The following is a 12,981-nucleotide window of genomic DNA, read 5'->3' on the forward strand; positions in this document are numbered from 1 at the left end:
CACCCAGCCCCTCCCTTTCTTTCTATGAATGGGTTTAGGTATGAAATGCAAAGCTAGAGTGACACAGCAGGTCTCCTCCTCCTGCAGGCCCCACCTTCCCTCCTGGGAGGTCAGGCCGGCCTGTTTCCTGGCACCAGGCTCCAGCTACATTTCATAGCTACTGTTTCTTTCCTCCATCAGTTGATCTCTGCTCAGGACTCCCATAGGCAAGATGTATGGTTTCCATGTTTTGGCTTTCTTTGCCTCTCCCACTCCCATCATCTTCCGTTTCTGGAGCTCCCCTTCTCTCAGTTTTAACCTTGGGTGAAAAGGGGGCTGAGAAAACAAAGAACAAAAATCATCCAACTGTACAGTCTTTGAACTCTACTTAAGTTTCTTCAAAGGGGATGAAAACTACCAAAGCCCTTCTGGTCTGGCCAGGGGGTGTGTCTTGTGTCTTCCCGATGAAAGTTCACCTACATCCCACCCTGGATGGGTGGATGGTGCTCCCGGGCGCATCATTAGCATCATCCTGGGAGCTTGTTAGAGATGCAGGCTCTCAGGTCCCGGCCCTAGCCTCTTGAATCTGGATCTGCTTCTTAGGGTCCCCAGGTGATCCAGGTGCATATTAAAGTGTGTGTGTGAAGCACTCTTCCTGGGTTAGTTGATTGGTTTTTAAATGTCCAGTCTATTCAGTGACGCAAGTTCAGTGACCACAAGCTTGGATATCATGGCAATTAAAATTGCTGTGAAAGTTGCAGGATGCTTGCCTTCAGTTTCTTAGCTCCTCATGGGCTGGAACAGCAAACAGTCTGTGGTCCTTCTATTTTGAGTGACTCTGCTCTAGGGAGTTCAGGAATGAAAGTCAGAGATTCCTGAGCCCCAGGCAAGCATATGCCAGGTTGCATGTGTGCGGTGTATGGGTCCACCCGGAGAAAGGTGCCTTTTTCACAGAAGAATCCTCTGATCTTCAGAGGTCTGATACAAAAATGCTGAAAAACCATTGCTTTTGAAAGCCCCCCTTGAAATGCTGAAGACACTGTCCTGCCCTGAACTGTGGGCTTCATCCCAAGATATGTAGGGAAGCTTATTGGGCAGGCATAGTCCACGACCAACCATCCTTGTCGAGAAAAGATAAGTGGGGCTGGGTGTGGTGCCCACACCTGTAATCCCAGCACTTTTTGAGGCTGAGGCGAGAGGGTAGCTTGAGCCCAGGAATTTGAGATGAACCTAGGCAACATGGCGAAACCCTATCTCTACTAAAAATTTAAAAAAATTAGCCAGGCATGGTGGTGGTGCCTGTAGTCCCAGCCACTTGGAAGGCTGAGGTGGGAAAATCACTTGAGCCCTCGAGGTGGAGCCAAGATGTGCGCCACTGCACTCCAGCCTGGGTGACAGCCAGACCCTGTCTTGAAGAAAAGAAAAAGAAAATAAGTGAATATCCATGGTATAATAGAAGATAATCCCCTAATATTTTATACACATACATATAGGCACGTATATATTGTATGTTCATGTGTGCATGTTGTTGTGTGTGTATGTATATATTTCTTCTTCTGGTCTGAATGTTGCCTAAACCTCTACCATTGGCGCTCCATCTCTTTGCTATAAAGCCATCTTCTATTAAAATAAACATAACCCTGCCTGGACGGGTGAACACATAGGCTCTTGGTCGAAAGTCAGCTTAGCAGGTGCCCTCTGGGTGATGTGGCTCAGACTCTCCATTTACATTTCAAAATTTTCCTGGAAGTCATTGGGAAAGCAAAACTGTTACTCTGTTCATCACAAAAAACGTGCCCCCTGCCTGTGGAACCTCAGGCCCCAGACCCCAGGCCCAGTTGCAAGACCGCCAAATGCAAGGCCACCGCTCATCATTGCCCCCTCGTGTGTTCCAGGGACCGGCAGCAATGCCTGCTACATGGAGGAGATGAAGAACGTGGAGATGGTGGAGGGGGACCAGGGGCAGATGTGCATCAACATGGAGTGGGGGGCCTTTGGGGACAACGGGTGTCTGGATGATATCAGGACACACTACGACAGACTGGTGGACGAATATTCCCTAAACGCCGGGAAACAAAGGTAACCCCGCATGGCGGAGAGGACACCCACAGTCAGGGTGGGGGCAGCACTTGGCTGCATTCTGCCACTTGCAGTGGAAGCAGTTTCTAGGAGGAGAGATCTGAACAGAGGTTTCAAGACTGGACCCCCTGGCTCACTCCTGACCTTTGCCTTTTGGACAGCAGAGAACCAGGGAAGACAGACCCCCAACATGGTACAAGATGGCCCAGGGTTGATGCCTGTCTAGGGGCCGCCTGTGACTGTTTTTTAGCCTGGAGGATTCTGGCCTTCCGGTCCCCTTGCTGTGTTCCTTTCCCATCAGAATAACAAGGGGGTGGGGTGAGGGTGGCTGGGTGGCAGGTAGGGGTGAAGCAGAGGCCCTGTCGCAATCGTCCTATCCTCCGTGTGCCTCCTGCACCACTTAGTGGCTGTGTGGAGCTTTGCAGCTCAGGTCTCAGGGACCATGTCTGAAATGGCAGTGTCTGCCCTTTGTCTCAAGCCCCCAGGAATCAGGCCATCCTCTGCCACAGCCAGCATGACTTGGTCCAAGTTGTCTCCCCAGAAGCAGAAAGAAGGGCTGGAGTAGCACCCAGCACGAGTCACTCCCTAGCCCCCTCAAGGTTTTTGCCTTTTCTAAATACCACCCATGTTGTTATTTACTTAGTGCTTTTCTTCAAATCAGCTTACAGTTTTTTGTTTTTGTTTTTGTCTGAGACAGTTTTGCTCTTGTTGCCCAGGCTGGAGTGTAATGGTGTGATCTTGGCTCACCACAACCTCCACCTCCCGGGTTCAAGCAATTCTCCTGCCTCAGCCTCCCCAGTAGCTGGGATTACAGGCATACACAACCACGCCCAGCTAATTTTGTATTTTTAGTAGAGACACGGTTTCTCCGTGTTGGTCAGGCTGGTCTCAAACTCCCAACCTCAGATGAACCGCCTGTCTAGGCCTCCTAAAGTGCTGGGATTACAGGTGTGAGCTGCCGCAACCAGCCCTTATAGTCTTTTTTTTTTTTTGAGACAGAGTCTCACCCTCTTGTCCAGGCTGGAGTGCAGTGGTGCGAGCTCAGCTCACTGCCACCTCCTGGGTTCAAGCGATTCTCCTGCCTCAGCCTCCCAGGTAGCTGGGATTACAGGCACATGGCACCACGCCCAGCTAGTTTTTGTATTTTTAGTAGAGACCGGGTTTCACCATGTTGGTCAGACTGGTCTCGAACTCCTGACCTCAGGTGATTCGCCCGCCTCAGCCTCCCAAAGTGCTGGGATTATAGGCGTGAGCCACTGTGCCCGGCCGCCCTTATAGTCTTTACTGACATTTAATGAAGGAGGAAAAAGAGGGAGAACCAATAGTACCATAAAGAGATGGTAACTATAAAATGAGTATAGTGAAGAACCGTGCTATTCAAGTCTAGCTAGATGCTGTCGCCTACTAAATGCCCTGAACTAAAACCCCCTTTGGGCTGAGTGCAGTGTATCATCAAAGTAATCCCAGCACTTTGGGAGGCCAAGGTGGGCGGAATGCTTGAGCTCAAGAGGTTGAGACCACCCTGGGCCACATAGGGATGATACCCCGTCTCTACTAAAAATTAATAACAATAATAACAACAATAATAGTAAGACCCCCTTGGTTAAAAAGCGGGGGGATCAGCAAGTGTTGGAAGGGGTTAAGGACATGTCAGCAGCGAACTGGGGTGGTCTTTGTGGTGAATAAGGAGGACTGGATGGACTTGGTAGTGGTGCCCACCTCTCTGGGATTCCATTCTGTTTCATGTTCTTCCGTGGACCACATGAAATAGGAGGAATCCTGGAGTATCCGAATTCCAGGGGACTCTTCACAGCTTTGGGACACTGGGCTTAGGCATGTGCCATGGAAATGAATCAATCCTTTGTTATTTCTTGAGATCCTTGAGCATGGAGAGGGCAGGAAATTCGAAGTCCCAAGAACAGGTTGACCTCCAGTATGTTGTGGCCACTGAATTCTCCCTCCTGTGTGGCCTCATCACTGCTGTGGGCTTGACCAGTACTCTGGGTATTTGCAAGACCTTTAGAAAAATCTGGGAACTTTCCTTTTTTTTTGCCTTCTTGTTCCTTTAAGACTTAGCCCAGTCGTTTGCTTATTCTGCAGATATTTTTTGGGCACTTTCCTGAGGGCCCAGTGCTATGCTGTGCTGTGCTGTGCCCTGGGGACTCAGAGCTGAAAAAGACACACATGCCCTGTCCTCTTGGGGCTGTCACTGCAGCAGTGGTGGTGAGAAGCAGTGAGCTCGTGTGTGTTGTGAAGGAGGAGAATGGTGAGGTGTGTGGGAACCTGAAACAGGCAGGCAGAACCCAGGATAGAGGAGGAGGACAGGCTCTCGGGGAAGTGGCCTTGGGGCTGAGAGCTAGAAGGTAGCTGAGGAGGGAGACCATTCTAGCGGGTAGATGTGAGTGCTGGTGGTTTTGTTTCTGATGTGAGAGAGTGGAGGACTCCCTGGTCCTTCCTGGTCCTCCCACTCTGCCTCTGCAGCACAGCACAGGGCTGGGCACATGGCTGTTGATGTGCTTGAGGGGCAGTAAGAGACGCGGAGTGACCGTGAGACCAAGGGTTGAGAGTCCTCCTGGCCACTTCCCATAGACACCCCAGGCCCCTCCTCCTGTCTCAGGTATGAGAAGATGATCAGTGGTATGTACCTGGGTGAAATCGTCCGCAACATCTTAATCGACTTCACCAAGAAGGGATTCCTCTTCCGAGGGCAGATCTCTGAGCCGCTGAAGACCCGGGGCATCTTTGAGACCAAGTTTCTCTCTCAGATCGAGAGGTGAGTGGGCAGTGCCTTCCCTGCCAGCACCCACCCTTCAGAGGTCGCCTGGCTGGTGGATTGTGATGGGGGTGGTATGAACCCTAAGGGACACTTTGGCCATTTTTGAGGATTTTTTTTCTCCTCTGGAATAGCAGACCCTGGGCATTTGCATAGTGAAATCTTATAATTTTATTATAAATTACTTTCCTTGGCCTGGTGTGGTGGCTCATGCCTGTAATCCCAGCACTTTGGGAGGCTGAAGTGGGCGGATCATGAGGTCAGGAGATTGAGACCATCCTGGCTAACATGGAAAACCCGTCTCTCCTAAAAATACGAAAAATTATCCTGGTGTGGTGGCACGTGCCTGTAATCCCAGCTACTTGGGAGGCTGAGGCAGGAGGCTCGCTTGAACCCGGGAGGTGGAGGTTGCAGTGAGTCGAGATCGTGCCACTGCACTCCAGCCTGGCCTGGCAACAGAGCAAGACTCCATCTTAATAAATAAGTAAATTACTTACTTTCCTTTTATCCATCCTTTATGTTGGGGCATTATATTGATTTATTTGGAATTATGTGTGTAAGAAGGTCATATGGATTCCATTTCAGATGGTGAAGGTGCACTACACTTACAGGTATTGGGGGTGCATAGGGCCCACCCTGGATTTATCTGAAAGGCAGCCTGGGGTTCAGTGCCAGGCCATCCAGGAGCTGATGCCCCTCAGCAAGTTGTTCCACCTTCTTTCTACTTTTCTCCCGTCCAGGGAACATTTCTTCCTTGCCTTTGCTGTCTTCCAAGGCACGCTGTGTGAGAAGGAGGAAAAATGGTCAGAAAAAACAAAAGCAATTGTGCAAATACTGTGTTCTTCTTAGAATGGTCATAATAACCTAATGTAGGTTCTGTGTAGGCTGGGCACGGTGGCTCATGCCTGTAATCCCAGCACTTTAGGAGGCCGAAGCGAGTGAATCGCTTGAGCTCAGGTGTTCAAGACCAGCCCGGGTAACATGGCAAGACCCCATTTCTACAAAAAGCACAAAAACTAGCCAGGTGTGGTGGCACATTCCTGTGGTCCCAGCTATTTGGGAGGCTGAGGTGGGAGGACGGCTTGAGCCCAGTGGTGGAGGTTACAGTGAGCTGAGTTTGCACCACTGTACTCCAGCCTGGGTGACAGAGATAGACCCTGTCTCAAAAAAAAAAAAAAGAAAAGAAAGGAAAGAAAAATATTAAACCTTAAACAAAAAAAAAAACCTAACAAGCCTATACATTGCTCTTACCTAGGCAAAATGGTTTTTAAATATACAGTTCGGTGGCATTAAGTACATTCACATAGTCACACAGCTATCACCACCATCCATTTCCGGAACTCTTTTCATCTTCTCAGCTGAAACTCAGTACGCAGCAAACACTAACTCCTCATTCCTCCCTCCCCCAACCCCATCATCCACCATTCTACTACTCTCTGTCTCTATGGATTTGACAACTCTGGATACTTCATATAAATAGAATCATACAGCATTTGTCCTTTGTGACTGGCTTAAATCACTTAGCATACTGTCTTAAGGTTCGTTCATACTGTGGCATATGTTAGAATTTCTTTATTTTGTAATTTTTTTTTTTTGAGACAGAGTTTCACTCTTGTTGCCTAGGCCAGAGTGCAATGGTGCAACCTCGGCTCACCATAACCTCCACCTCCCGGGTTCAAGCGATTCTCCTGTCTCAGCATTCTGAGTAGCTGGGATTACAGACATGCATCACCATGCACGCCCGGCTAATTTTGTATTTTTAGTAGAGATGGGGTTTCCCCAGGTTGGTCCAGGTGGTCTTGAACTCCTGACCTCAGGTGATCCGCCTGCCTCAGCCTCCCAAAGTGCTGGGATTACAGGCATGAGCCACTGCGCCCATCCATAATTTCCTTATTTTTAAGGCTGAGTGATATTCCATTGCACGCACACACTGCATTTTGTTTTTTTATTCATCCATCCATGGACACTTGGCTTGCTTCCACCTTTTGGATATTGTGACAAATGCTGCTATGAACATGGGTGACCAGTATCTCCTTGAGTCCCTGCTCTCAGTTTGTGTGTGTGTGTGTGTATGCACCCCAAGTGGAATTGCAGGATCATATGGTAATTCCCTGCTGAATTGTTTACGGAACCACCATGTTGTTTTCCACAGTGGCTATAACATTTTACATTCCCACCAGCAGCCCGTGAAAGTTCTAGTTCCTCCACATCCTCACCAACACTTGTTACTTTCTGAGTTTTTTGAGAATAGCCATCCTAATGGGTATGAAGTGGTATGGAAGGTCTTTTGAAGCATAAAGGCAAAGAAAGAAATCATAAAGAAAAATGGTCAAATATAGCTACATAGCATCTGTAAGTAAAAAAAAATTAATAATCAAACTTAAAAGGCAATGGTAAACTGAGGAAGACATTTGTACTGCATATGACAAGACGCCTAGCAGGGCATGGTGGGCTTTGGCAGGTCTGGTCTGCACCTGCTCTTCTCCACCGGCTGTGTGCTTTGCGATACTCAATTTCTCCCAGCCTCAGTTGCCTTATCTTTAAAATGGGAATAATCATACATGCATTGGTTGGTTGAGGAGTAAGTAAGGTAATGTATGTAAAATATATGTTACATGGTAAGTCCTCCAAGAAGCCTGGCTGGTCCTCACTGCACCATCCCTGTCATCATCATCTCTTTCAATTTAATATAAATAAGACAAATATATCAGGAGAAAAGTCTTGAGACATAAGAAGTAGTTTATATGTCCAAAAAACAAATGGAAAAAAAAAATATCACCCTCACTAATAGAGAATAATATAAATTAAACTACAGTCTTGTGATACCATCTTATAAAACTGTCAAAAGTTGTAAAAAAATGGTCTTTTCCAGTGAGGATAAGTGTGGGCAAATACTCTGCTGAAGAGAGAGTAAATGGATACAATTTTCTGTAAGGCATCTGGCAATGTGTAGCGAAAGCTCTTTGACCCAGAAATTTATCCTAAGGAAAAACATCAGAATTGCACACAAAGATTTATAAACAAACTTTATCAAAATGTTTCTTTATAATAGCAGAAAATTGCAGTTAAGTTGAATTTCTCCAAGCTGGCTAAAGAAATCATGGTGCATCCCTAGAGGGAATAGTGCAGCAGCTGTTTCCAATCCTGTTCTCAGATAAGGCTGTGGGAAATTGCTCAATGCATGACAGGAAAGAGAAAGAAAATCACACATCAAGGATAATCCCATTTTGCATATCATGAGAAGCATACCAGCTAGGAAAAATAAACTGGAAGGAAATATATTAAAATGTTAATAGCATTTTCCTAGATGTTGAGATAGTGAATGGTTTAAATTTTCCAATTTTTATTTTGCTAGATTTGCCAAATTCTCCACAATTTAACATGTAACACTTGCCCTTGACTCTGTGGATGAGTACAGTGATTGGGGGCGGGGGGCGTCCTTTGGACGCGGTCCCCAGGCTGCTGTTATGGGTCGCGCTTCATCCAACCCTCTGGCTTTTGTCCCCCACAGTGACCGATTAGCACTGCTCCAGGTCCGGGCTATCCTCCAGCAGCTAGGTCTGAATAGCACCTGCGATGACAGTATCCTCGTCAAGACAGTGTGCGGGGTGGTGTCCAGGAGGGCCGCGCAGCTGTGTGGTGCAGGCATGGCTGCGGTGGTGGATAAGATCCGCGAGAACAGAGGACTGGACCGTCTGAATGTGACTGTGGGAGTGGACGGGACGCTCTACAAGCTTCATCCACAGTGAGTGGGGCTTCCAGTTGGGATGTGCAGAGCTTGCTGGAATCCCTTTGGGTTAGGGGGTATCAGGGTGGGGAAATTCCCTATGGGACCCCAGCCAGCCTGCAGGCTGTGCGTTCAGGAACTGGGGATTGTCTGGGACAAGGTAATGAACAGTTTGTAGGGTTTGACTGGGATCCTTAGGGAGACAGAGAAGTGGCTTCACTTGGCCAGCTCACACCAGTGGCGTGACGTGACCCTCACCCCACTCCTCCTGGTCCCCCTTAGGTGGGGGCTGGGCAGTGAGAGAGGAGGTGAGGGTGGGCGTGGGCTCACTCATAAGCCTGGTGAGCTGTAGCCAGGCCAGAGGCTGTGTTGGTAAGAGGGGAGAGGATATCAAGGAAGCGGAGGAGCCGGGTGCAGTGGTTCACACCTTTAATCCAGCACTTTGGGAAGCCTAGGTGGGAGGACTGCTTGAGTCCAGGAGTTTGAGTCCATCCTAGGCACCATAGTGAGACCTTATCTGTACAAAAAAATTTTGAAAATTAGCTGGGGAAGGTGGTGAACGCCTGTAGTCCCAGCTACTCAGGAGGCTGAGGCAGGAGGATTGCTTGAGCCTGGGAGGTGGAGGTTGCAGTGAGCCCAGATCACGCCACTGTACTCCAGCCTGGGCAACAGAGTGAGACCTTATCTCAAAAAATAAACTAGGAAAGGAGGAGAGCCACTCTCTTGTTCATCTGCTGAATCAGTTTGCTAAGACTTGGAAGGGCGGGAGCGGTTTGGGCCCTGAGCTTCCTGGCAGGGAGGGGTAGGGAGTGGCCTCTCTCTGGTCAAGCGTCTGACCCCCCATGCCAGAGAAGGACATGTGATTGCACTTGCTGTGTGATTGTGATCCACCGCCTGTCTCAAACCTTGGCTTTTATGAATAGGGTGACCATATTATTTATTTATTGTCTACACTAGGATACTCTTGCCAGTCAAAAGTGCTAATAATTATTACGCTGGGACTGTAGGCAAACTAGGACCATCCCAGATAAATGAGGCCATAGTGTCACCCTACTTACAAGCAACCTCACCTAACTCAGTGTAGACGTTACCTGCTTACCTCATGGCTGTGGCTTGGGGTGGAACCATCTGTCTTGCTCCATCCTCAACTCTGTGTCTCCCCCTTAATAGCTGTCCTTGCCATCAGCTGAGGCAGCACACAGGAGTGGTTTAGAGCTAGGCTTTGGAGCCACATACTCTTGGATTTAACCCTGGCACCGTCACTTAGAATCTGTGTGCAATTGCTTAATCCCTGCAAAATCTCATCTTCCTCATGGGGTGGCAGCCACTAGCAAGACTAGAAATTAGATCTGTAAAGTATGGGGCACCTAGTAGGTTCTCAAATTCCTTGGCTCAAGTGATCCTCCCACCTTGGCCTCCCAAAGTGCTGGTATGAGCCACTGCACTCGGCCCACCTAATAGGTCCCCAACCAAGGGCAGTGACTACTTTTGAGAGCCCCTCGCCCCAAGCTTCTTCAGCTTGGCCCTGCCTTTCATTTTCAGCCCAAATTGCAAGTATGTAGATTCAGCCTTTGTTCAGATACTATCTTCACTGGAGGGCATTCCTGTCTTTGGGGGCCAGGCTGTTGAGGGTGGGGTGCTGGGCGTCTCAGGGTTGCAGCTGGAGGTGGGTGATATTCATTCTTGCATAGCCTCCTAAACCAATCCAGTGCTTGGCCGGCTTGGGCCTGCCTTAATGATCCATGTCGGCCCCTAACATCCTCGTTGGTTTTGAGGTCCCCCTGGAGCCTCAAGCTCCTATGTGGGTGTGTGTGTTATTCATGTCCTAGCCTTCATAAGCCATACAGAGTGTTGTGTTTGGATTCGCAGTTGGGCCTCCCTGCTGAAAACTGTGACAATGGGATTGACCGTAGGCCCACTTTCCTCCCAGCCATTCTCAACTGGCCACAGCTGCTTCTAAGCAGCCTCCCTCCCAACCGTGTTCACCTCCTTATTGTTGGGTTCAGAGTCTCTTTGACTTCCGATGCTTATGTCCCGATAAACCCATCACAAAGTCGAAGAATCCTAAGTCGAATCATCACCAGTCAGGGGACTGTCCGTGCTTTGGTGTTTTCGGGTAGGCCCAGTGTCTCTCATCTTCCTCCAACTACCTTCTCCTGTTTTCTTGTCCTTTTTAGCTTCTCCAGAATCATGCACCAGACGGTGAAGGAACTGTCACCAAAATGTAACGTGTCCTTCCTCCTGTCTGAGGATGGCAGCGGCAAGGGGGCTGCCCTCATCACGGCCGTGGGCGTGCGGTTACGCACAGAGGCAAGCAGCTAAGAGCCCGGGATCCCCAGCCAACTGCCTCTCCAGCACTTCTCTCTTCGAGCGGCGACCCCCTACCCTCCCAGCCAGTCGTGCTGGGAGATGCCGGCGCCGGGGCCCGCCGGCGCGGGGAGGAAAGCAAAATCCAACTAATGGTATATATTGTAGGGTACAGAATAGAGCGTGTGCTGTTGATAATATCTCTCACCCGGATCCCTCCTCACTTGCCCTGCCACTCTGCATGGTTTGATTTCGACCTGGTCCCCCACGTGTGAAGTGTAGTGGCATCCATTTCTAATGTATGCATTCATCCAACAGTTATTTATTGGCTGGAGATGGAAAGTCACACCACCTGACAGGCCTACTGGGCCTCCAAAGCCCATCCTTGGGGTTCCCTCTCCCCGTGTGAAATGTATTATCACCAGCAGACATTGCCGGGCCTCCCTCCTGGGGGCACTGCCTGAAGGCGAGTGTGGGCATAGCATTAGCTGCTTCCTCCCCTCCTGGCACCCACTGTGGCCTGGCATCGCATCGTGGTGTATCAATGCCACAAAATCGTGTGTCCGTGGAACCAGTCCTAGCCGCGTGTGACAGTCTTGCATTCTGTTTGTCTCGTGAGGGGAGGTGGACAGTCCTGCGGAAATGTGTCTTGTCTTCATTTGGATAAAAGGAACCAACCAACAAACAATGCCATCACTGGAATTTCCCACCGCTTTGTGAGCCATGTCGTATGACCTAGTAAACTTTGTACCAATTCAAAGACCCGAGTGATGCTTAATGGCTGGGGATAGGGGGACAGGCGGAGGGGGGCGCAGTTTCTTGGGATGTGGCAAAGACCAAACACTGGGGAGTTTTGTGGCCTTCTGGGCAGAGGAGGTTTTTTTTTTGAGATGGAGTCTTGCCCTGTCACCCAGGCTGGAGGGCAGTGGCATGATCTCAGCTCAGTGCAACCTCTGCCTCCCGAGTTCAAGCGATTCTCCTGCCTCAGCCTCCTGAGTAGTTGGGACCACAGGTGTGCATCCCCACACCCAGCTAATTTTTGATTTTTAGTAGAGATGGGGTTTCACCATGTTGGCCAGGCTGGTCTCCATCTCCTGACCTCAAGTAATCTGCCTGCCTCGACCTCCTAAAGTGCTGGGATTACAGAACAAGGCCACTTGGCTTCCAGGCTGCTTGGGTTCAGTGAGAGGACTGCAACACTGGTCCCCTCTCTGCCATCCCCACACAGATCCTGCCCTTCATCTTCCTCTCTGCCAACCCCAAGACAAAGGATGAAATGTGCTCTGCCCCACGCCTCTCCGCCCCCTCCGCCCCCTCCGCCCAAACACAGATGAAATCTTGAAGCAGCCCAGGGTGGCTGCACTCGCCCCCTCCCAGATCTTTTTTCTTCATTTTTTATTTTTATTTTCTGTAGACAGGGTCTCACTGTGTTGCCGCGGCTGGTCTCCAACTCCTGAGCTCAGGCAATCTGCCTGCCTCAGCCTCCCACAGTTCTGGGATTATAGGCATGAGCCATCACTCCCGGCCCACCCCTCCTGGATCTTAGACTGACCTCATCCCTAGGAAATTAACCCTTGTCTGACCCTTTTACTCTCCCTTCCCACCCCCACCTCAAGAGATTCCTGGTCCATCCCCAGGCTACCATTTTGGATTCTCCCCCAGCCTTGGTGGGTTCCATGTCACTCTGCACCCAAGCACCCTGTGATGTCCAAGCCACAACTGCAGCTCTAAGTGGCTTCCCGCAGGACCAATTGCCAGAACACCTGGTTTGGTGAGATCAGAGTCCCTTTATTAGGGGCATGGTGCTGGTGTCTATGGAGCAGTGATTTTTTGGAGAACACAGATAACATTACACCTTCCAGTGTGCATTGACAATGTTACATGGCTCTTCTGCAGGGGAACCAGGGCGTGGAGGCTGAGTTGGCAAGCAGGAGGAGGTGTGCCCTTGGGATGGGCTAGGCCAGACCAGGAGCTTTCTGGGAGTTGGGACAGTTGCTGCTTTCTGCCCTCTAGCTTCTTGCTGCAGAAGTGGGAGTGGGAGCTGTGCTGCTGCTTTGTAGGTGGCTTTTGTGTAAAATAGTTAAAAGTCATGGCTAACAGCCAGGTGTGGTGGCTC

General features: G+C 49.6%; 1 protein-coding gene across 4 annotated transcripts in view; it reads left to right on the top strand.

The window, feature by feature from the left end:
* Positions 1 to 11,625, top strand: part of HK1 (hexokinase 1) — a 114,510-nt gene extending 102,885 nt beyond the window's left edge. For all 4 annotated transcript variants that reach the window (XM_055274533.1, XM_055274535.1, XM_055274534.2 and 1 more), the window contains 4 exons: positions 1,875 to 2,058; positions 4,676 to 4,831; positions 8,343 to 8,576; positions 10,736 to 11,625. In XM_055274533.1, the coding sequence (XP_055130508.1) occupies positions 1,875 to 2,058; positions 4,676 to 4,831; positions 8,343 to 8,576; positions 10,736 to 10,880 (719 nt within the window). In that variant the 3' untranslated portion in view covers positions 10,881 to 11,625. The remainder of the gene's footprint in view (positions 1 to 1,874; positions 2,059 to 4,675; positions 4,832 to 8,342; positions 8,577 to 10,735) is intronic.
* The last annotated feature ends 1,356 nt before the right edge of the window (positions 11,626 to 12,981 follow it).

The sequence above is a fragment of the Symphalangus syndactylus genome, chromosome 4 (genome assembly GCF_028878055.3).
Source record: "Symphalangus syndactylus isolate Jambi chromosome 4, NHGRI_mSymSyn1-v2.1_pri, whole genome shotgun sequence".
Taxonomy (NCBI): domain Eukaryota; kingdom Metazoa; phylum Chordata; class Mammalia; order Primates; family Hylobatidae; genus Symphalangus; species Symphalangus syndactylus.